At 35.2% G+C, this 25,971-nt stretch overlaps 1 protein-coding gene across 1 annotated transcript; it reads right to left on the bottom strand.

Moving 5' to 3' along the window:
- Nucleotides 1–505: 505 nt before the first annotated feature.
- On the bottom strand, nucleotides 506–1,169 carry LOC105267503 (uncharacterized). Its single transcript, XM_011306398.1, has 2 exons — nucleotides 1,059–1,169; nucleotides 506–981 (listed from the first exon to the last, which is right to left on the bottom strand). The coding sequence occupies exons 1-2, from the start codon at nucleotides 1,113–1,115 to the stop codon at nucleotides 706–708; spliced, it is 333 nt and encodes a 110-aa protein (XP_011304700.1). The 5' UTR covers nucleotides 1,116–1,169; the 3' UTR covers nucleotides 506–705.
- Between the last annotated feature and the right edge of the window lie 24,802 nt (nucleotides 1,170–25,971).

Below are 25,971 nucleotides of genomic sequence, written 5' to 3'. Positions count from 1 at the left end.
TTTGTGGACAAAATTCAATTATAAATGGAAGATTAATAATGAATTATTTATTATTTTTTTTATATTCCGACCCTTTCTTCCCTGTTCTGGGTAATTGGCCCTATCTCACCCTATGCATGCGGCTGTGGATCCTCCCCTGTACTGTATTCACTCTCCTGTTGAACATAGGAGTGACATGGGAAACCACAGGAAAAACCATCTTGGTACAGGCGGTTTCTCTATTAGCAACCTCCCGCTCATCGGGGCCTATTGAAAAATTCGATTGGACGGGAAATCGAACCCACAACTTTCAGAACACTAGGCTCGCACCTAGCCACTGACCTACCGACGTCTGTAACAATGAATTATTATTGGAGAATAATAATCAATAATTCACTCGAAGAATTAAATGCAGTGATAAATGACAACTACTTTTCGTTCAAACTACCTCTCGATCTTGTCGATTCACTATTATCAATTAATATTCAGAAGGGTATTTGGGTTAAGTAAAATAAATTTGAAACTCACTTGAATATTCTTTATTCATCATAATTTGCACAATGCAATGTCTTGATATTCAAAAGCATGTATTAAAAACGGTCAAAGGTTCCGGGGGTGGAAGGTAACGGCAAAATCTGTCAAATCTTTTCCTCTTCATATTGTTTTCTTAAATATCTATTAGGCGAATAGGTTTCTTTCATCTGTTATATGATAAAGTAATGCTCCTTATGGTTTCTTCGGGGCAAAAGATGCGACAGCGTTTTTGTATGGGTTGCCTTTAGGAACCGATGCCGATAATGCCTCTGAAGACAATGGGCCCTTGTAACCTTTTTTGAATTGGGGTGCCCAGTCTGGGGGGTTGACTATTTCACCAGCCCTTTCACCTGTTCTGGCAGCGGCAGACATCGCCTGTTCTGCCGTACCCATCACTTGCCTGATTAACCCACCTACTATTTGCAACAAATCCCTGGCATGGAAAATCGTATCAAAGATTCCAAGGGCCTAAAAATAGAACACCGAAGTTAATTTTTTATTACGATTAATAAGTTTCTTAAGTATATTCAATTGGACATTTTTACCTGAGTGGTGGTGGCCGTCGCGGCCAAGACCGTCAGGAACAGACAGAGTATCTTCATGATGAGGGATTTTCAGTATACTTCACTACGTCTTTTAAATTTTTAGGCACCAAGTACCTACTTATATATTGAAACTTATCTGGACGCAATGTGTATGTATTTCCTTATGGCTTCCCGGAACTCACAGACTTTTCTGGTCTTGGGAACATTCGAACGTTAAATCGTGTTCATGTAGATTCTTCCGGAATATCTCTTCCTATTTCAAGTTTGGAATTGCATCCCATTTAACTGATAATTAGTTAATATCGCTACATCAAAATTGAAACTATACATTATGATTCAATTCGGCAGATAAAAACCTTTTAGGTTTTATGACAGAAATTATACGATTACTGTGTTCATTATATTTTTTAGTCATAAATGAACCGCAGATCAAGATGAAACCTCTGTTCAATTTCGGATATCAAATAAATGAATAGTTATTTTTAATTAATATGTAACTAAAAAAACAGAGACGAATAAAGAACGGTAAGAAATAATTATTACCTGATTAGATAATTTTATTAAGATTGAGGTTTCCATATTCCATAATAATTCATTAATTGCTGCAGCGAATAGTAATCTTTACTATAGTGGCATTAGTATAGTCGCAACAGCAACGGAATACCTACTACTTTACGTGGTAAAAATTACCATGAAGATTGAGCTGAAAAATCATTTCCCATGTTCTTATGGTAAAATCTTCTAGTGTTTAGTAATCTTTACCATTCATTCTCCTCCGTGCATAATGGGAGCAATTTTGCTAGCTTATGAAATGTTGAAATTATTCCAATATTTTTGTATCGCGTTTCAAAAATTGTGTATTGGAGAAATTGCTATATTAATAACGAACGTATCGGAGCAATATTTGAAAGCCGATGTGATAATAAAATTTCAATAAAACTGGTCGAGGTGAATCTCGTAAAAAATATTCTTGCGTTATCAGTTGCGCTTAAAGAAGATCCTAAAATTCGGCATTGAAATTTATTTTTACATCGCAAAAGCATTGAGTTTGCCCGGAACTGCTGCAATGATATCTTTCAATACTGAAGGATGAACCGCACATTTGACTGACCTACGAATATTATGGCGATGTTTTCGACAAGTCAATTAAAAATCATTTCTGAAACGCATATTCCTTGAATTCACCTTTTAGACACGTCCGGGAGCCATTTAAATTGACATTTCAATCTGTTATATCAAACGAGAGTTCCAATGCGCGCTTGTGCATTATATTGTATTCTTCAAAAATTACTCCTGAACTTTTATAGAAACATCTTCGAATGTTTAAACACAACATATTCATATATAGGAACTTATATTTATTGTAGGTTCTAAGCTCGAAAGGATAAATCCCACCAATTGTTTATAGATATTTCAATATGAGAGTTTATTACTTTAATTATATCATCTGATTGATTACAAAGATTATGGCTAACACATGTCGGAGCCCGATTTGGATCTGCCCTCTGCATACCCAAACAGTCTCTTAAATACATAATAATTGTTTGTATGTCATAGCCCAATTGACCAAAATCTGGGGCATAACAATATGAAGTTTTCTGATTATTATTATTGGTAAGTCCATCAGACTCTGAACTCAGGCATTACACATTTTTAACAATTTGGTCTATAGGATCAAGTCGTCGTATGTAATTGTTTTTGCTTATAGTAGATTAAATTATGGAATGCAATTGAATTTTTGTTGTGAGATAGAATCACTGGAAACTAATGGATTTCATTAACATGCAGGAATTCAATTCTTTCCAATTAATTTCAATTTACACAGTAATATTATTTCACAATAAAACGCCATTATATATTGGTCGCAAAGTGATCGAATCCTTTTATTAAATATTATCATTCTGAACAATTTTTGGGCTTTATTGAACAATCTATAGGATTTTTTGTTTATCCCAGGAGGGATCCAGCCAGATCCCCAATTCCTTTGAGGATACCATCACCTGTAGCGGCTCCACCTCCAACTTGATCTACTAGACCCTTTATTGATTTTATAATATCCTTGGCATTGAGAATCGCCGTGAGAATAGCCAGAGGACCTTGTGCCTTAAAATTGAGGTTTCATTTAAATATAACAAATGATTAAGCTTCATTCAATCGAGTTTGAACTAGAATAATTCTCACCTCAATGACGACCATTGCCGACATGAAAATCATAACCGCAAGGCACACTGCTATTTTCATATTCATGATGGATTTCGTTGGCTCGTTTTTTCTGGTTTAGGTATGAATTTCCGGGTTCTCGAAACTTATTTATACAGTCGCTAGCCCAGCTGCTATCGAGGGGCCGCGGACTGCCTTCTTCCTTATGACTTTTTGAAAGAATCACATTTTATTGTTAACAATCCAGAGGTAAATAGAGGTAGAGATTTCGGATTAGAATAAAATTAATAAATGTAGTTCACCAATTGATTGTACTTTGGGAAGAATTATAATCATATCGCGGCTGCAATGAATCGAATCATAAAAGGGACAAACATCGAGACTATCGATACCTCGAACGTCTGTTACGCCTATTCCCCATTGGTTCAGTCGTCTGAGGCGGCTAATTTGAATTTAAATCTCATTTGATTTTGAAATTTTTAATCATAATTTTTATCATTTTTATAATTATTTATCATATCTACACACTTACGTCACTTTTAATTTAATTATATGATGGAATACATCACTCGAGTGTCATATGAATTCCATGGATAGGTACTAGGAGTGATGTATGCCTCCAATGCAATTATAAAATCGTAATCATGGAAAATCTTCATGAAAAAAAAAACAAATGGAGGCGTTGAGGAACTTTTTTTCACTTGAAAAAATCATACTATTTGCATCTGCTTTTGTTACGCAAGTTTAAAAACAGCGCAATTTTTTTATAACTAGGAAATATTTTCTGCCACATTGTAAAATAAAAAAAACAAAAATAACAGGAAATAATAAAGATGGGAGATTCGGTTAGTTCGTTTATCCTTTTGTTTTCTTCAATTTTATTTTCCGTTTTTTCTTTAATGTTACACTAAAGCCATATTTTTATTACTTGATTTCCATCTTTGATAAAAAGGTGATGCGGATGAAAAATTTCAATGAAGACTTCATATTTATTAAAATTGAGGCTGTGAACATAATAGTAATAAAAAAATATCGTGATAACATGACAGAAACCTTGGTCGATTATTAATATCTTGAAAAATTGCATTGCACTGAGAATGATTACTTTTGTAAAATAAATTAATTAACCAGATGATTTGTACTGACTCCTTCCGGATGGATGTATAAAATTGTGAAACAGCCGGAATTGTTATGAATGATTATTGCTTCCACATAAAGCTAAAAATTCGGTCAAAGTTAAAAACCAATGCCATATCCAGTCATGTTATAAAAATGTTCTTCGATCCATTGTACAATAATAAAAATTTAACATTCCCAATTCTTATTGTTTCCGTATGAAGCGTATGTTATCGAAGTTTAAATTAGATTTAACATCCATTCTCTATCCACGGGGAAGAGTGAATTATGAAATTTTTATTTGGATTTATTTTTCCATGTATAGAAAAATTAATTTCATCAATTATTATTACAATAAATATTTTCCATTGTAATCTTCATTTTTTTTTTCTTTTGGCCCTATCTCACCATATGCATGCGGCTGTGGATCCTACACTATACCGTATTCACTCTCCTATAGAACATAGAAGTGACTTGGGAAACCACAGGAAAAACCATGTCGGTACAGGCGGTCTCTCTATTAGCAATCTCTCGTTCATCGGCGACTGTTAAAAAATTGCATTCAACGGGGACTTGAACTCACAACTTTGAAAACACTAGGCTCGCACCTAGCCACTGTCCATATAGAGGAGCAAAGTCAATTCGTTGTAAAACTGTGCGACTGTTGAACTCTATTTATGAACTGAATAGAAAATATTGTTCAATATCTTTTTTTTATAAATAAAAATACACAAAAGTTTCATTAATCGAATATCTTTTATTGATTTCAATCCAAGTTCATACATTTCAAGACTGTTTTTGAAAGAAACATCAAATTCGAGCAATCATCGAGGATTGTCGCTTAAACTTGGGAGTTATAAGTAAAAAATTTTAAATATTGGTAAAAGATTGACGTTTTTAATTCTACACTTCATCCCCCGAGTGATTGAAATGTTTTCTTAAGCTTTCTTGCCCTGAGACTGCTGAATCAGGAAGTTTGCATGACCCTCCATTCTGTCAACGGCTGTTGAAGCTTTGAAGATCGCTTCCCCAATGCCACCAGCAAAATCTTGGACTAACTTGAAGAGATCTGTCACGTGGAAAATAGTGTCGAAGATGGCGTTTGCCTGAAAATTGTCCCCAATATTAATATCTACTCCACATCTCCAATAATTCTTCATAAAAAAATGTCTATTATGCGTGGTAATTGCATTAAATAAAGAGACAATAAGTTTATTTTTGAATTTATTTGGGAATTCAATTATTTGAAGTTACTTACCTCAGCAGTTATCATCATGGAGGCGAAGACAGTGAGGAACAGGCAAAGTACCACTTTCATGTTGATGGAAGTTTTGGGTTTTGTTGGTGATCTGTACGATTCAACTATTTGGTGTGTTGTGTCTTCACCAGGTTTTGAGTCACTATTTATACAGATTCATGATTACCCAGGAACACGAGATGAATGCATTTCCGTATGACTTCTTGAAGGTTGCCCTATCGTTTCGTTTCCTAGAACGTTCGAAACATAAACGATATTATCAATGCCCACTTTTCCGTCTTGCACGTCCAAAAGAAAATGGAGTCAAATAAAAATTACTATTTTAAATGTCCTTTTTATTCCCCGCACGAAAAAATCAAAACGGAAATCATGAAATTCAAAGTTAAATTACATTTTTTATAACATCACTTACCCGATTGGAAATTATGTGGATGATATCGTACAGGATATTTATTGATAATAATTTATAAATTTTTATTAAAAATTTTTTCTAAATTTTTTTTTATTTTCAAAAGAAATTATGAGGACCTGTCACTAACTTACAGATGCAAATGTAATGAGAGAATAATTGATCTCCGCATAGCGGATAATAAAAAAAAAATCTAAGATCGATTGTTACTTGTCGATATCTTTAATTTAGTTTCGATTTCCGCATAATGTCTGCTCGCAGACTGCGACTAACTACTAGCTTATCCTTTTTCATGCATGCAAACATTAGAAAATAATTTTTTGAAATAGATTGCTTGGCGGGGCCGCTGGAAATTATTAAATTATATGAATTCGTACTTTACAATTGTCTCGTAGGTAATGAACAACAATGTATTATCAAATCAAACATCAAAGACGATAAAAATAAGAATCTGAATTTTATTTTTCAGCATGGATCCGCCGACTCGATCTAGAATTTTTATTGATACGTCACGAATGTTGCTACATAAATAAAAATGTTTACTTCGAAAAAATAAACATTCAAATATTTCAACGAAATCTGAAAAACCAGAAATGATGGGAAAACAAAATATATTTATTCATAACCTTGAATAAGACACGTCTTTTTCATATTTCTGGAATTTTCCAGAAATGAGTGCAAAAAAAAATCAAATCTAGCATTTAAAAAATGAAAAGTTCTACGATCTATAGAAAACCAAAAATTTTTATTTCTTCTCGTTATTTTGGATCGCATAGGAGAAATCATTTTAACGAATGTAAAAATTTTATTAATTCAATCAAAATTAAATTTATTAATTTTGTTATAATTACATTCAAATCGAGGCACTCAAGTACAAAAAATTATTCTTTTTCGGAATATGACAGGTGAATTTTAAAGTCTAACATAGCAATCAAAAATGGAAAAAGCAAAAAAAGTTCTTAAAAATGGTCTTTAAATATTCCCATTCATTTACTTTGGAAATATAAAAAAATTAAAGAACCGTTGAGAAGTTTATAGACAAAAACAAATTCATTTCGTCTAAGAAAACTAAATCAATTTAATTATTAATTTGTTTATTTTTGGAAGATCCATTTTGCCATTGTAAATGGTAATTAAATGAAAACAATTTTACTTTTCACCTTCAATTTTTCTAAATATTGATTTATTTATTTATTGATTGTGATGTTTACACAGGAAATGAAAAATCTCTATGAGTTATTCTACTGTACTAGTTTTTATTCATCCTCCCTGTGCACGATCCATACTTCAATATAATTCCGAACAAAGATATTACATTTCTCAGAAATTGAAACAATTAATTTTCATTAATAATATTTTACTGTCCATTGTACAATCATTGGTTATAATATTTAAATTCTTATTATCCCAAATATTTTTGGGCGAGATCACCGACTTTTTTCAAGGCATTCTTTCCATCCTCTGCAGTGATTCCTAATTCATCCGCGACTTTCTTCACGGTTCCAACGACATCCTTGATCTTCCTGAACATGTCGCCGAAGCCAGCCTAAAAGTTTGAATTAAAGTTAGAGCTAGAGGTTAGAGGCTCTTGAACATTGAGTACGAAATAAATGAAGCTTACCTCAGCAGTAAACATTACTGATACGAAGACAGTGAGAAATAAGATGAATGCAAGCTTCATAGTGATGAGATTTTCGACACAACTGATTCGCGTGTAAAATAGTACGAGCGTTTGTCCAGCGATCATTTCGACCATCTATTTATACAGCTCGAACATGAAGTGGATTCACAACTAATGGATTTCCTTATGGTACTCTGAAGGTTGTCCAACTTCCTTCTTTTCTAGAATATGCCTAAGATTACCCATATCATATTTTTCGTTATTGCATCCGCACTCCGCAAATCCATGTTCAAATATGATATTCAAAACTATCGTTGACGGAAGAACGAACACTGCAGATACTCTCCTCTCCCATCCTGTTGATGATGGCTCTTTTGTCACAGATTATTCATCTGTAAGATTATATCGTGAAAAAATTACTTCTGCAACTTCTCTAATGATTCTGACAGATTTTAGGCTTCAACTATCGATAGTTTCGATTCGATATCAAATATTTACTGACTCATCGTGCCCCTTTTTGGTCCTTTCCCTCCCTTCTAAAATAACGAAATGGAATTAAAATAATTTTAGGCATTACACTTTCATGAAAGTACTTTTAATAATGACCAAATTAATTACATAACAGCTACATGTTTTATAATTAATACACTCTAAATTGAAATGCAATCGAGGATTAATGAAGGATTAATTAATTTTGAGATACTAGAAAGCATGTCTGTTCAATTCAATCTTGGATCAGATATTCGATCAAATATTCTAGTAAATGCAATTTGTTATTTAAAGTAATATACGCGTCCACCGTACGGGTCTCGATTGTTCATTCTGTCAACTGGTCTTGGCTGGTTTCTATTGTAATCCGGCTCCAGCTCGTTATAAGATTTTCCACCATGATGATAGACCATCACTCTTGGTGGTGGACGTGCCTAAAAAATAAGATGAAGCCTCAAGTTGGTCAGGATTTTCCTTAACGCAGTGTTCGATGGACAACAGTTTTTCATTTTTTTAAAAAGGCTCAGAGTGGCTCAGAAGATGGAAAATAAATATAAATGTATAATTTCGACAAATTACTTACCATAACGCCAATAACCATTTGTATGAAGACAATTATCAAAAGATCGAATTTCATATTAAACTTCAGTTGTTCTTCGTACTTGACGCCATCCATACGAAAGAAACCTCTTATATACACGGAATTATCTTGACTTAGTACTGATATTCTCAGGGTTCTCAAGAGGTCGACTGAGTAAAAATCGCCGCACTATAAAAACGCACTTCAGATTAACTGCGATATTCTTTGACATTGTAGATACAGATTATTCAAATGGGACAAGGTTTTCGGCTTCTTCGTGACTTCTGCATTGACTGAAATATTCATACGATGAAACGGTTCATTTGAAAATTTTGCAAGTAAAAAGATTGATTCTATAAGAGATTATAGAACTGTTGTGAATTCATTGAAAGAGAAATTTAATAAAAAATTGTTATGTCCAAAATAACGGCTAAAATTGTTGGATGAATTATTAAATAAAATGATGATGTCTTTGGTTTAAAGAGTTATCCTCCGACCACAACAAATTCCTCTGAAATTTTAGAAAATTGACTTTTTGGCGGGGAAAAATCGATTTTGGAAATTTGGGCAGGCTGTATCTTAATGAGATTTCAAGTTAGAACGATGCAATTGGATTCATTGGGAAGACCAAATGGATATCTGGGGCCTCTTTTTTTCAAAATGGAGTGATATGTCGTGATTTTTTTTAATGTTAAAAAAATGAAATAATGGGAAAAATGTGAGGGGATTTTCAGGGTTTTCAGGCTTAAAAATCGTTGGGGTGTCTGAAAAGTAAGAAGTAAATGCTATAGTGAAGACCATTTAAGGCTCTGTCTCACCTCGGATTTATTCGTTCACCGGTCGAATGACATTCCCGTCATCGCTGGATCAACGTTCTCGGGAATCCTGTAGCCTCTCATCATCGTTTTTCCGTGTTCGATCATGAGTGGATATCCGTGGTATCGCCTCCTCCCACCATTCATCTTTTTTGTTTAATAAATTGGAACTGAAACCATTCCTCGAATTCGTCTGCCATTTGAGCTGCATGGAATTTCGCTTTATTTATCATTAGTTCTCAAAAATAATTATTTATAAACATCAACAATATATCAACAAATTCTTATTCTCAGGATGAAAAAAAAATACTCACGTTTTTACTCAAAAATCAAATTCCCATCTTCCATAAAATAGCATCAAATATCATCTGTTGGTAATAAATTGTCCCTCCGCCTGGCAAGAGTTTTCCAAATAGTTTTATTTAGAAAAAAAAGGACTCGTTGTATGCAAGAGCGTAGATCGAATAGTCATTACGACAAACTTTCACGTTTCTCGTATTCGATCGAAAATAGGAAATTCTCTCAACTCAAAAGTTGAAATTGGAGGGTTATGTTCCTGGAGTATACTCGGACATTCGGTACACCCGGTGTTGGGTTACAAAACTTGGACTTTGTTTGTAGACAGGAATTCACCACACACATGATGCGATTCATATTGTAAAACGTGTGTTAGTGTAGAGTGGCAAGCTTTACGCATTATGATTCCTCTCTTGACTATTATAGAGATACGTTTTTGCGGTCCCTTTTGTGTTTAAAGCATTCCCCCATGGGTTTATTTCAATACACGCTCCCGGATAAACGACATTACACGAAACACGTGCGAAATATCCTTTACGTAGTGACAAATGTTATCTGAATAATACTGAGATAAAACTAAATATCATGTCAAATAAATGCTATTGTTTATGTTATTGCTTTAATTCGAATTGTTCAAGGAGTAATTGTTTCAACGCAAAAAAAAATCATGCGAGGATTTACAAATGGGGAAAGATTGAGGAGTAGTTAAATTTTTTACAACAGCTGAAGAGCCTTCTGTTTACTGCACGCAAGGTAATGTTTATCTCGGGTATTAAAAGGTGGTGTCGATTGTTATCTAAATGGCGATGTGAATATGTGGGTTTTGCCATATTTCCTTTCATTTTTATTGATTAGTGTAATGCTGCTATAATAAATGCTTGGAGGGTACGTGTTAGCAGGGTAATTCTATTTAAGTATATCACGTATCGCGCCACAAGTTGGGAGGGATTTTTATTTTTTCGATCGCACGGTCCGATGTCGGGCCAAGCTCGACGCCAACATTTCCGAAGCTTGAAAAAGAGACTAGCCTGATGCTCTATCGAGCCTTGGATGATAACTCCGGTCTGATTATTGGTGCCTTGATTGGCCCAAACCGCTTTGAATTTTTACTTGGCTGATAAAAAAGTTTTCCTAGGCCGATGAACAAATTTTATTGGGGAGCATAGTAATTTTTATCGGAATCACACTATAAAAATTTATAGATTCATTGAGATAATGAGGAATAAAGTTTAATTTGGAATGAAAGTGATATTTGTATGGTTGTAGGCTCATAGAGACGTTCTGAAAGATATCGCCCAATTACTGGAGCATTAAATCAATGTTCCACCGACCCTTATGGCCATTTGGGTGGTTCTCATGCGGTAATAAACCCACACTCTACGTGCCTAAACGCCTTCAACGGTACATCTACCCCTCACTAATTCCACAGACGTTCCCTCAGTCCAAAGAATGCTATCTCTGCGGTAATATTTGGCTTTAAATCATGTACTGATGACAGAACTCACTCCTACACCTTCTCTAACCTTCCCCTTCAATAAATTCTCTCACGTATCGTCACTACATCTCATCAACATTTCATTTTCAATTGTTTTCCCCGGCAAATATCAAATTATTCATCAATGAAGCCGTGATAAAATGAAATCTATGAGGGGTTGGGGAGTGAGAAAAAAATATTGCAAAGCAGTTGGAAGGGGAGATGCAGAAGACCACTCGACCGCGAGATTAGCCTTGGCGCACAATTTACGACGAGCGATCTTATTCATCGCTCAGAAAGCTTTCATATAAAAGCTTTTCCCTGTAAGCCGGTGACACGGCCTCTCGGAGTCAACGAAAAGAAAAAAAAATCATTGAAAAGCCAGGGCTACCCCCTCGTGCCACCACGAATTAACCAATACAACATACACTTTCGATTTTGCAATGTTATATTTTTTTATATTGCCTCCCCTGCCCACACCCCAGAGGAATCTGATTTTCTTGATTGCACACAGAAATATTTTTTTTTTAATTCTATAATGATTTTAATTGCATTAATTGTGAAGTTGAAAATATATATCAATAAATACAATTAATTGGAAAATATTTGAATAGCAAAAATTAATTATTCAAATTTTTGATCGCAGGTACCGGGATGACGCTCTCTGTTGGACGGATAGGTGAGATTTTTTCCCTTTTTTATAATTCTGAAATAGTTATTATTAAATAGTTATGTTAATTAACATTTCATCCGATTTTTACAAGCGAATAACAATTTTTTCATCTATAGTTGAATTTTTTTAAATTCTTTTCGCCGAAAAATTTATGCTATCAAGTTTTCTCAATTTTTTTGTCATTATTTATGAGAAGTTTAATATAAATTGAATCTTTCTACAAAATATCAAATAGCTATCGTATATATAAGAATAAGAGTCGGATGAACACATGGCGTAAATGGGAGGGCTATCATACTCAGTTTGGCTCCAAAAAGGATTCGGTCTTTTATATGAATGTTATGGTTTTGAACATTATCCTTTGAGATTTATGGACTCAAAGAAGAAGATACTTTTCGCCAATGCGAAAAGTCTTCGGAATGGAAAATGAATTTTCCACTTGTCGCAAGTCCCAAGATTAAATAATCATTGATTTTTCAATGAAAATTTGAATTCTCATGCTCATTTGATAATTACCATAATATTTAAAAAAACGAACCGATTTCGTTGTTCTTAAAAGTTTTCAATGTAAGATTAACATCAGATTCACTCCCGACGTTGGTAGCTCAGTGGTTAGGTGCGAGCCTAGTGTTCTGAAAGTTGTGAGTTCGAGTCCCTGTTGAATCGAATTTTTCAACTGGCATCGATGACCGAGGGGTTGGTAATAGAGAAATCGCCTGTACCGACATGGTTTTTCCTGTGGTTTCCCATGTTACTCCTATGTTCTATAGAAGAGTGAATACTGTATAGTGTAGGATCCACGGAGATAGGGCCAATTAGCCAGAACAGGGCAGAAAGGCCGGTATATTAAAAAAAAAGATTGATCGTTATCATCTCAATTTAAGATGAAGAAACTTGATTGTGATGGTATTGAAGATGAAAAAACCCAGGGATTTGCCAATAAAAATGAAAGATCAGGCTGAAAAATAATCTAATGAGGCGTAAGAATCAAACGTCGTGGATATGCGAGTAAATAAGAGTTGGTGGAGGTATACATAAAATACGTACGGAAAGTCTTTTCGCAATAGGGCCCATTGGTGATTGATAGAGGGAGATTGACGGTTGCATCGCAATTCCATTGTTCAATGGCGAAGTTACATACGCCGAGGCCCCCCCATCGCTCCTCCGAGAGAGTCAACCAACAAGTGGAGTCGGCAAACTGAATGAGGAAGGACTTATAAGCTCCCTTTTTTTCAACTTCTTCGATCCCTCTTCGTGCCTCTTTTTCACTTATTCCTTTTAGCCTCCTTTTTTCTTTAAACCGATATAAATCAACTCACTGACTCCCAGAGACTCTCCACCGCGAGATTCAACGGCTACTAGGGAATTAGTGACGCTTCGATCATTCAGATTGTAGCTAAGTGAATTATTTACTCACTCATCTCATCATTACAAAGAAAATAAGTGCTTATCGCCCCCACATTATAGCTATTGGCCAAATCATCGGATTGTACATTCTTATAGAATCTCTCGTCCTCCAATCTTTCATTCTCATTGGTGAACAAAGGAAAGGAAAAAAATCATGAATGCATTTTTTCAGCATAGATTTGACTGAAAGTACCGAGAATAAATAACAATGGTTAAAAAATAGCATGGATAATTTTCTCCTCGTTGGGTGCGAATGCATTACTGCATGTCTGATGAGGAGGATCTCCACACCCTTCTTCAGCTCCACTTTGTACACATATAACGTGAAACCGATTGTTGTGAGTCAAAGAAGAGAATGAAACAAGAGCCAAAGCATTGGGAGGAAAGGAAATGCATTTTTCCAGCTTTCAAAGGCCTATCCGTCTTCGCCTTTGATTTGATGTGAGGCAATGAAGACACAAGTGCTAACTTGCTCTTGGTAAAAATAATAATATAAGGAGGTGGCGAAGAGGTGTAACACAAGAGAAGTGGGAGAGGAGCAGTAGCAAAAGCCCCTTCTCGGAGGTTTTGCTTATCGATTCAAATGGCGTGCGGTGCGTATGAATGAACGAATGAGTGGGCGAGTCGGAGAGCCACCGGTTGAATGGGAGCTCATGCCCCTCGTACCTTCATCCTACCATCCACCCTCACGTCCACATTTCTCCTTTCTTCATCACTCTATTCCATCACCTATACCAACTTTCCGTCGGACAAGTAAATATATGCAATCTGCTTCCACCAGAAATCATCATCAAACGCGTGTCAGCTCGCTGGTATGAAACGATTTCTGTAAGAGAGTTACGAATTTGTAATCTCGCGCCACTTTAGGCGGACCAATAAGGAATCGTGGCTTCATGATTTCGAGATTTTCGAGATAATCGATTGTGTCAAACGTGTCCCTTTTAGAATAGGATGGTTTCAAAATTTTTTTTATCATTTTCTAGAAATTTTTAAGACCATAATTTTTTTTTCAATTAGACTGTTGTTTTCTTACTTTTTTGATTTTTCAATATTCTCAAATAAAAACGCCATCTAAATTATAAAAAAAACTTTCCTATTCAAATTTTTGAAAAATTTTTCAAAACCTTTCCGATAAATAAAATTGTTTTGTTTTCCGATTTTTTTTGTTCCATAAAAACAATTTTCTGAAAAGTTTTCCAGAAATTTTTTGATAATTTGGAAAAAATATTCCGATTACAATTTTTTTTCTACCCGAGAATTAGGTATTTAAGAGGGCGTTTAAGGAAACTCTCAGTGGGATAGAAACTATTGGTGGAATTTATCCCTTCGATTTTTATCTTGAACTTTAGCTTTTTTTGAAAATCAAGAGATTCACACACACATACGTTTTGGCGATAAAATTAATTTAGCTAAATGTAAAAAAATAGTAGATTCCACTCGGAATCAATAAAAAATACTTTCCATCATATTTCTCAATGATTTCCGTCGATGAATCTCACCTTTTTTTTCATATAATGCCTTGAATTTTTTACGGACCATAAAAAAATACAATTTTTCATAAAAAGTAAAAGTCGATTTTTCTACTTGTTGTTTTTTTTTGAGAAATAAAGTGAGAAAAGACGGTTTGAGTGAGAGCGAGGGCAGTGTTAAGAGGGGACTGATTTATGGGGCGTTATGAGCGGCCATAAACAGCATCAGCGCAAGGCGCGAGCCCCAGTTAACCAGAGACGGAAGTCAGACTCGTTATTAACGTCGATTCGTCTTTTAGGGGGGTAACAAGAGTTGATAACGAATATATAACATAGAGTCCTTTTATTACTTTCAATTCGTACAATTCTCATTTTTTTTTCTCTCCACAATGCTGGACTACGAAAATTTATTTATCATCTTGACGAAAGGCCTTGAGCAGATAGTAAGTTGTAAAGCCAACGGGACGTGAAGACAGATTTTTAACTTCGAGACCTCGTTTTTTTTTTAAATTCATTTTTACGCACAACGGATTGACTAGTGCTACAAAATTACTCGCCAGAAATGTTTTTTTAACTTTTCAAAAAATTAGGAAAAAATATTAATTGTAATATAAAAAATATAAATGTAGTTTTCTAACAGTCAGTGCAATAAATGACCTCGTATTTGAAACTCATAAAAATGATTTCTCATCGATCGGTCTGAGTGGTACATAATAGTGGCAATATCAACTTTTATAATTTTAATTGACAAATAATTTTTTGCCCTGTAGGTGAGGAATACCTGTGGCTCCTGCCGCATCTCTGCCTCAGTCTACTCTGTGGAGGCTCTCACCTCCCTTTGTTTATCCTTTATATTCTTTCATTTGCCGGCGAAGTGATCGGGCTGTGGAAGTAAAATGCTGCTTTTCCGAAAATGGCAGTGGAATGAGGGACGGGTATAACATTGACGTATAAACGGAGAGTGAGAGAGAGAGATGGGTGCTCTCTCGCGCGCGCCACGGGATTCACAAACGAATACGCGGTACCATTTAATTTGGTATAGGATATTCCCTCTGTATCCACCATCGCACTTCGTATGTATCCTTAACTTGTTGTTTTTGTTGTTTTTCTTGTTTTTGTTGTTTTTTGCTTTTTTATGCTGTGCCCCGTGTCTCTTCTGTCGATCACAAACTACACGGGGACTCGTCTCACCGCATTTCACTTTAGTGGCAAAAAGACGAAGAGGTACTAATAGCCCTGTCCTCCTCATTCCTCCTCCCCTTTCAATCTTTAATTGGTATTACATCGAGTTATTAAAGTACATAATTTTTTTCTTCTACTTGTGTATCTTCAATTTTTATCGTTCTCACATTTCCAGAGAGCGGAGAGATAAAGTACCCGAAAAATTAGCGAAATCTGATGAATTATTAACGTCTGCAGAAAAAACTCTAGTAGTGTAATTAATTTTGACATTTTTAGAAATTAAATAAACAAATTGAAGTGAATGGAAAGTTTACATCATTGAAAATAAAGCTTGCATTTTGCATAATCAGAACGTCAGGTTAAATAAAATATAAACAAATATCAAAAATAGATTAACCAATCTATTTATTTCAAGTAAATTCCAATCATGAAGTTTCCCTAAAAATCATATGCACTCACTAACTTCTTTTTTACTCAAGGTTATCCAAATCATAATCGAAGTCACTGAAAATTCATAATTTATCTAGCGTCCACCATGAGCCTCTCAAAAATTTTTAGTTAATTATTTCTCTCCGTGAAATAATGTTTTTCATTTAACAGTGGGTTCCGGAGAAAAAATCATGTTGAGAAATATGAAACATGATATCATTACAAGATGAGAGAAAAGACTCGCCTCTGTTTCATCTTTCAACCTTTAATTGCTACACACATTCGATTCATTAAAGTACATATTTTTTCATGTTGAATTTTTGAACTCCATGTTTATATCTCTTGTTATTTTTAACCGTTCTGATCAGGAAAAAAAATCAATGTATCAGCGTTAACTGGCGGAGAGATGGGGCAGAGGATCTCCTTCTTCTTATTCACCGTATGATAAAAGAAACGAAGAATGCATCTGAGTAGACGCGCGACGGTCTCGATTAATCGGTACTGGAACTTTGATGAAGGATCTGCAAGAGGGAGACATTTTACACGGAAGATATTTCTTACCATTTTATTTTTATTCCATTTTTCAATCGCCCCCCTTTATTTATTTATCCTTTTTTCCATACTCGAGCTTTTTTCTTGCATACTTTGTTGCAAGTCGTTTAATTCTACTATCATTTCTAATATATATTATTTTTTCACTCTTTACAAACTTTTGAATTATTAGAGAGGAATTTTATAAACAATAATTATATTGAAAGGGGATAGAGGCAATTATTGTGAAGTTTAATGGAGGACGGTTGGCAATTAGCACGAATTGACTATTAATTCAAGTTGATGTTGGATTTTCTCGGGCTTTTATTTATAATCATTCTATGTCGAACCTTATATAGAGTCAAACTGCTAAACTGGATGTGCACTCGTATTGTTGGGGGGTTTATGTGTGGAACGAGCTAACGATTGAGAAAAGTCTCAAGTGCTCTCTGAGTTTATGCCGCCCACTGAGACGAATCAAGATGAGAGACAAAGAGTCACCCAGTGAGTTTAAATAGAATTGAGAACAAAGTGGACTTATCACTCTGTCCTATCTGTCGCTTTATTCGACGTGATTTTAGATGCTGTTTAACAATATTATTATGCAATTTGGAAATTAATTTGGCACTGAAGAAGAGAATTGTTGAGAGAGAGCAGTTGGTATGGAATTAAAGTTTTTAGAAGGCCGCATACTGATCCAGAATCAATCCAGAGACTGGTTTACTCTTAAGGTGGTAGTTCTTGTGTAATTCGGTTATTTCGTCATGAATTGGCAATGCCGAGTGACCTTTCACTTCAATTTGTGCACTCGATTGAAATTTTTCACCAAATTGAGAAATCACCTAATCAATACAATTGATTACTCCGTTACAACCACTATAACTTCACTAAAATTCATTTAATTCCATGAAAGAGTGTATTAACGAGATCATAGTTTCGTTGTCAATCATCAGGAATCATTGAAAATTTCATTCAGTCATTGGAGCATAGTCGTGATAGAATGAAGTATCTGTTGATATTTCACTTCTGAGAAGCTAGAAAGTATATTTACTACCGTTATTATCAGTTTTTCGACTCTCTATGTGAGAATTCATAGTATTGGACATGATAACAATTTCCTGGCCATATAGCATAGTTTAGCATGCCATATAATGATACTATGCTCAATGGTCACTTGTGAAATCTTAACTCTATACTCATGTCAAGATAGTAATATGACCGACGCCGGTAGCTCAGTGGCTAGGTGCGAGCCTATTGTTCTGAAAGTTGTGAGTTCGATTCCCCCGTTGAATCAAATTTTTCAACAGGCACTGATGTGATATGGTTTTTCCTGTGGTTTCCCAAGTCACTACTATGTTCTATAGGGGAGTGAATACGGTACAGTGTAAGACCCAGAACCGCATACATAGGGTGAGATAGGGCCAATTACCCAGAACAAGGCAGAAAGGACCGGAATATTAAAAAAAAAGTGATATCACCACGAATGATGGTCATGCCCCATAGTAACTGCTACGATAGTAACACGTTGTCATTAACTATTAGTATCATGTTGATAACATGGTGGAGGTTGCAGTAATAGTAGGAATACACATAGTAACCCTCACTATGGTGGATTTAATTATCCAAATCATATATTACTATGGCACATGTTACTATGTATATTACTACTACTGTCATAAGCTTTAATATGTTATTAATTGACATGGTAATACTATTCAGAAGTTTACTATGACCTATAATATCCATTCCCACGTTCACTATACCGTCACTATTCATGAATTCCCCCAAGAATTTTCACTATTTAATTTGATCTCCATAAAATGGACATTTTTCGGCTTGATCTGTTTTATTGCTCTTATACTGAAGTAATTTCGAGTAATTCAACGGGTGAGAGTAAATTTTAAGTGGAAAATGAGTGTAAAGAAAAAAATAAAATGTAAGAGTTGAAATTCCGATGGTGAGCCTCGGGTTGGGATGTTGGTGTGAGGTGAACGGGTAGCATGACACAAGACAACGACTTTTATTGTCGCCACGGGGTTTGGTACGGAAAAGGGGACAGGGTGGTGGGAGGTTGTGGGAGATGGTGGGAGGGGGTTCTCTCCCCCCAGGCAAATGAAGATGGAGCATCCCCCGTGGCACGTTCCACGTCTCTCGTATGCGGTGAGCTTTTGGCAAAGAGTGGGGAAGGAAAAACTGAAAGACCGGAGAAATGCCGGAATGGTGCGCAGTTGTTGGTTTGAAATCAACCCTCTTGCTCCGGTGTGTGGTGGGGGATGATGATGAGGGTGAGGGTTGGTTAGGACGGGCTGGAGGCCACGAGGCCAACACGCGACATCACAACATCACATTCGGCTGCTGTGCATGCAGTCTAAAAGTTCTCCCTAACCCATCCCATGAGTGGACGTAATTTTACGTAATTAAAAAACAAAAACAAACCATTTTTTAAATAATTTATTTGAATGATGTTATTGGAGCGGACAATGAGTGAAAAAAAAAATGAAATTAACTCTTATTTGTTGATTATTAGAGTTTAGTGTTGAGGCGGTAAATATTTGAAATATCAATAATTGTTAGGATAAGAATAGTGAATGAGAGAAAATAATGAAAAATTAGATAATTAAGACATGGACGTGGAGAGTTACAGCAGAATGTGGCAAACGACCGCGAACTTGTACAGCACTTACAATCCGCATCACGCAATTATGCAGCTGCAGGCGAGCAATAACGAATTTCATTCGTGGTTTCATTCTAGGAAGCCACCCATGGACGACGTGGGCAACCCAACATCCGTCAACGCACGGTGAGTAATTTTGCATAAATAAACAATCTCAAGATAAAAAAATTTAGACAAAACCACGATGACGTACAATTTAACAATTTTTCTTAATTAAAGCCATTAAAATCATTAAAACCATTAATTATAATAATTTGGACGAGTGAAATATCGCAATAGTTATTACCAGCCGTAAAAAGTTGATCAACATTTTATTTTAATGAATGCTATTTACTGATGGATATATGATTGAGGGAAAAAATTAAATGATAGTAATTCAAAAATCATTGATGTAATGGTTTTTCGATATTTGCGGCTGGCTTTAGATCGTAATCACGCCGTTTATGTGGTAAGAATGAGTCTCAGGCTGGGCAATAAGGATCTCCAAGTAAAGCGGTTCCCAAAGAAGCCCCTTACGATCCTATCTCTATATACTACAGCGATTTCCTTTACTTCTTCATTTTTTTTCTTTTACTTTTTCTCTCTTTTTACCCATCTTCTTATTCCTCTTCGCCACTTTGGGGAGCGGCCTATCGCACCGTCGTAACAATTGAACCGGTAATAGAATCACATTTATTCTTATTACCAGAAGAGGTCAACCGGCCGAGTAAGCCAAGACCCTTGCCCTTTCTCATTCACATCCTCATCCTCATCCTCACTCTCTTTGTCTTTCTATCATCCCTATTTTTATAACACTTACCTCCTCCAATCGTTCAAACCTTTTCCATTTTTCATCATTTCATCTTCTCAATTCTCTCAATTTTCCATTGCACAATAAAGAATGATTTTCTCCAATTTTATACTCCCCTCAATCGATATATAATTTAAAACTGAAAAAATCATTAATTAATTAATTAAATTATTCTTTTAGAGAAATGTTATATTAAATTTTACGCATGAGGATAAAAGTCAGATTTGTTGAGTCTCGAAAAACACCACCCAGTGGTCATAAGTATAGCTAGCTCCAGGGGGTGCACGCCACAAATCTTGCCAACTTATCCGCTCCACGAATATATAAAAGGAAAGGATTAAAATCCGATATCCTTATACATCTGTTATTCAACATTGGTAAATTTATAACATCATAATTTAAGAGTTCATATTCACTGGCTGTGATTTAGTGTCAACCTAAAAAGCACTTGCACTTGAATAATTCGTCAGCGATTTATTGAGAGTATACAATAATAGAGTCATGGATTGTTCAACAATTTCTTTTTAAAAATGTACATGTAAGTATTTAGCATAAGTAAAAGATGAAGTTGTTTTGGCACTCGATAAGAAAATGATTAGAATAAAAAATGGAGCAGACAAGTCCCAAAAAAGTGTCCGCGGTCATTGTCTGGGATTAGTAGATAACGTGCCTGAGGCGAGGAACACGTGCCATGGTCCCTGAATTTATACCAGGGCTGTTGGTTGGAATTCCTAACGAGCAGGTTCCCTTCCTTTTGGTGCTGCACAATTCAGGAGCAAACCAACAGCCCTATAACGGACTTGCCTTCGTGACTCGACGAAACTCTTTCCTTTCCTAGCTTTTCATTGGATTCCTCCAATGCTTCAGCATCAGGATTACATCCCGATTTTTCCACTGAATAATCATTACCCTATTGTTCTTTTTAACCAGCATGTGCTTCACCATCTTTTATTTTTTATATATTTCAATATTTTATTGAAAATATTTGCAATGAGGAGCAACTGGAAGAGTGAGAATTTCTGAAAGTACTTAATATTCAAAAGAATATTTCCATCTGTCTGGAAATGTTTGGAAAGTAGATTTTTGAGAAATATTTCCTTTCAAATTTCCTATTCTCAAGTTTTGCTTCTGTTCAGTATTTGAAGTGTGATCCTTGATTCTTTGACTTGGAGCATCAGCCAGTCCCACTGATAACGTTCAATTACAGACGCGGGAAATTAAATCAGCTGTGCTTCTATTTACTGAGCCCTCGGCATTATGCTACATAAGCGATTCTATCATCTGGTCAACGTAGTCTTATTACTGCTTGCCTTTTATTGGTACTCTAATGATTCAGAACGAAATTCGATTTTTATGTGAATTCAGGACTTCCGGCTGGAAATGTGACAAGGCCCTATTTTCAGGTTGACGAAAAACCTTGATCAATTGGTATCAGGTTTATCTGTTAAGCCTGACCTTAAGTCTCGTTTTCAAGGTCTTGGTCAGGAAATCGTATAGCTGATGTTACTGACCTGAAACTGATTAGATCCTTATCTGGTTATGGTAAGGGCAAAGTGAATCATTTAAAGACTGATACAGACTTGAAAAAAATGATGTAATTTTTGATGAATATTTTTTTTAGGGCACGACTTAACCTCCAATTGACAAATTTGCGTATGTTAATTTGAATGAAAAATTGATGGATTAAATACTTGTGGGTTTGGGGATTGAAAAAAATATAGGCAAAATAAAATGGTGAAAAAGTAGTTTGTGAGGGTAACGAGTGGCTAATGACGTACTTAATTCGCCGATAAATTCCGTGGGCTATCCGTTTTGCTTCGGAACTCGATCGGCACGAACCGAAGAGACGAAGAGACGAAGAGACGAAGAGACGCAGAGACGTGCGCAGGACAGTATTTATTCGTTTTTCGTGGTCTCCCGCGTATTTCGAACACGTTGAAGAACATCACGTGGTCCAGTGAGGAGAACATCGTTTCCCCTTACTATTCGTTTCTTTTCTCTTCTTCATCATTGCGAGAGATTCGTGATGTTTTTCCTGGTGTATACCACCCGGCAGACTCCTCTCAACATATACCTCCACTCGCTCTGGAATGCCCTTCATCTCATCTCTCTTATTTTTATTCTCTCAATCTTTTTCTTCATCATCAAGAAAAACAACATCATTCTAGTTTGCCTCTGATGTTCGATCCAGAACTAATGAAAATACCCATTGTACTGGTCAATTCTTCTCAGGTGTTTTGCTGTAAGATATTTTTAAAATGGCTGGTCAAGGGATTTCGCTCATCCCCGGAATTTCATTCTCGGGCATTTAAAGGCTTCTAAGATTTCGTATTCCCAGTATATTTCTTTTTCAATTGCATTCCTTTTCATTATTTGTAATATTCGTGAGGTTTTCATTGATAAAAACAATTTATTCATGTCACATCTCCTCACATCTCAAAATTCATTTAGTCTGCATGTATATTCATTCTAATTGTCGGTTAATTTTTTTTAAGAAATCGAAAAGATAATAAAAATTGGAAAAGAGGAAGAAGGAAGTAATTGATTGGATTTGAAGACTGGAGTTGAAGTTTGGGTCAGTTGGGCCTGGCTGAGTGGGCGATAAATGATTGAGCACTTCTTTCTTTTCCTTTTGATTATATTTTTTACAGGATTTCTATGAAAATGAATTTTAAGGGATAACATATGCGAAGAGTCAGGAGATTGAAATTATTTCCTAAAACCTAAATTGCAAATCAATCCTCAAGTATGAAATCAAGTATGAAAATCGATATTTATATATTTGTTACAAATTTGCATCGAACTCTGGAAAAAATAATTGATTGCACTATTGTCCTGATTTTTCATAAATCATCCGTTTTTAGAGTTCAGTCCCGAAATGAAATCTCTGGAAAATGGTGTGTAATGGTCATGAAGAATTACAATCTTGAGATGCCCACCAAAAAGTCTCATTCCGCCGAAATGTCTAGCAAATTCGCTGTCTTTCTCTTTCACCAAATTGCTTATTAGACTTTGGAAAAGTTGATTCACTCGGAGACTATAATGTGAGGGCCCGTCTGCAAAATTAGGGCTAAATCACCCCTCGGTTGAGCGAACGGATCAAGAAATTTTTGCTTCTCGTTTATCCACATATATTCATTATAACCAATAATTTTTTAATATTCTTCATTCTCAGTTTTGCTGAAGAACTTTTGATTTCGATTCCACACAATATTTTTTCTTCATGTTCTTTTATGAAATTTTTTGGTTTTTAAATATTTGCGTTTGAGAAAACATTCGAAGATTCTCATGAGTGACAAAGATGAATGTTTATGTGTTGCAGATTTGAGGAGAGGCACTACGCTTTCGAAAGGTAGGCCAAACGAATTTTACAATTAGTCAATCCACAAATGAAAAAATGCAAAAGGCGAAGAATCATGCAAGCGATTGCAAGCAATCGAAGAAGGAAACGTTCGTTGACGTTAGAAAGAAAAGTTCTAGATTCTAGATAAGAAGTTTCTAGATTCTAAAAAGGCAGTGTCTAGTTTTCTCAAAGTTTTATCGATTCTAGAAAAATTTTTTCTTCATTCTAGAAAAGTTCTTCTAACATCAATGTCAATGTTTTGAGGTTTCTCCCGTTAGGAAGAACTAAATCCTCAAATTGCAGATGATTTTGAAACATCTTTGTCTAATCTTTTCCAAAATTTAAATTAAAATTTAAATCAAACGTTTTTGTTTCTGCGTTGAATAAAAAAAGTAGAAGTAATTCAAAATTGAGTAAAGAAAATCTCCTCTTAAATATATGGGTGGATGTGATTTTTGAATATAAAAAAAAAAATGATATAAAAATGAGGGTGGGAGGATACCTTAGGATGCACCGCTTGGCAATTCTGGTGGGTTGCATCCAAAGTAATTATTGCACCACACGTCGATTAACTTTTTGTCTGGGAGCCCCACACGGTTGAACAGCTTCTACTCTATGATTTGGTGGCCATGGAGAGGAGTGCGCATCGCGAAAAATATAATGACGTTCGGATTCTCAACATGGTATACCCACCGACGGGAATTCTCTCCCTCCCCTCTCTCATTTTATTCTTATTGTTTATCCATCTTTATCCCTCACTATCTCTTCCCATGATCCTTTCACTTCCACCAAATAACATTTCAGTGCCTCGCCCAATAATAATTCTATTAAGAATGCAAATCAGACAAAATTTCGTGGGTAGACAAATATAATCGTTGAGGCAACGGTGAAGATAATAATTCCGTGATTATTGCCGTAACGAAATACTTTTCTCGTGTACCCTCATTTCTCCATCTTTTTGTTGCTCCATAACCGCTATTATTTTCATTTTTATTTATATTTATAATATTCAAATGATTTTTCATTTTTTTTCTCAATATTAAAGAGATACCGGTGCACGGGTTTTGAAGGATTCATTTTTCTTTCAATTTTCCAGGCAAAATTACCGACTGGAATTTTCTGTTGTACAATTGTTGGAGAAATATTGCATTTTTGAGAATTTTACGGCAATTTCACTTCAACGGAAAAAGTTATTCCTACAAAATGTATAAAATTCCCTCCAGAATGATACAATCTAAAAAATGTAACCAGTCACTCATGCCGAGTGTTTTCTTGCATTCCAGAGTAATGCCCCCATAATTACACATAAATATTAATCAACTTGTAATGATGATAATTCTCCAATAGCAGTCCATTGACAAGATAACCTGTGGAGACAGGTTGCAGAAAAAAAAACGTGAAAATTCAAGAGTCAAAAATAAAAATGAAAGTTTTTTTTTTTGGTTCCTTTTTTGGCTTTTTATTGGGGTTTGCGTTTTTTTTTTTTTTCAATTGGGAGTTTTTTGGGGGCCTTGTTTTTTTGCTTTTTGACCCCCAAGGCCCCGGAAAAATTTTAAGGAAAAAAAAAGAAGAAGAGGTGATGTTCTTTCCGGTGGGTTGACGAACCCGTTTGTTTCTCCGGAACCATTACCAACGAGTCGAGACGAGAGCTTCCGAGGATCATCGGTCTGATCTGGATCAACCGACGGGTCCTGGAATCGATTGAACATTTATTGTTTATTGATCTTGTTTTACCAGATCGTTTGTCAATCGATACTTTATTTTTTTCCCTTTTGTGTAATGATACTATTTAAATTTAAATTTAAATTATTTTATCGCAATGACAGTATAAAAATGGATGGAGTTTTTATCATTGTGTAATATAAATATTCATTAGGAATAGCGAGAGGTCGTGATTTGGAAAAATCACTTGGCTGAGAGTATTTTTATTCCTTTGTTGCGAACGCCAAATGAAATAAACCCCCAGTCACTATTCAAAAGGCATTTTAAATCTCTGCTTGAGGAAAGAATTTCTCAAACGGTGTATAAAAGAATTCCATTTCTCCCTTCCTTTTCCATTCAAAACATTTCCACTCTCCATCGAGTCCATTTGTCTTTTCATGTGGATCGATAAAAATTCGAATAGGCAGAACCCCCAGACCTAACTTTATTTAAAAAAAAGAAAAAAACGAATTTGCTTTACGGTATTTTTTTGTA

This window comes from Fopius arisanus, unplaced genomic scaffold, assembly GCF_000806365.1.
Source record: "Fopius arisanus strain USDA-PBARC FA_bdor unplaced genomic scaffold, ASM80636v1 scaffold00047, whole genome shotgun sequence".
In the NCBI taxonomy this organism is placed as follows: Eukaryota; Metazoa; Arthropoda; class Insecta; order Hymenoptera; family Braconidae; genus Fopius; species Fopius arisanus.
This window is presented reverse-complemented; position numbering and strand designations above follow the sequence as displayed.

What these genes read in the sequence shown, in the direction of transcription:
- LOC105267503 (XM_011306398.1), bottom strand. Translation starts at nt 1,115, where the DNA reads ATGAAGATACTCTGTCTGTTCCTGACGGTCTTGGCCGCGACGGCCACC. An exon ending in CGACGGCCACCACCACTCAG is followed by an intron (nt 982 to 1,058) that starts GTAAAAATGTCC and finishes TTCTATTTTTAG; the next exon opens with GCCCTTGGAATCTTTGATAC.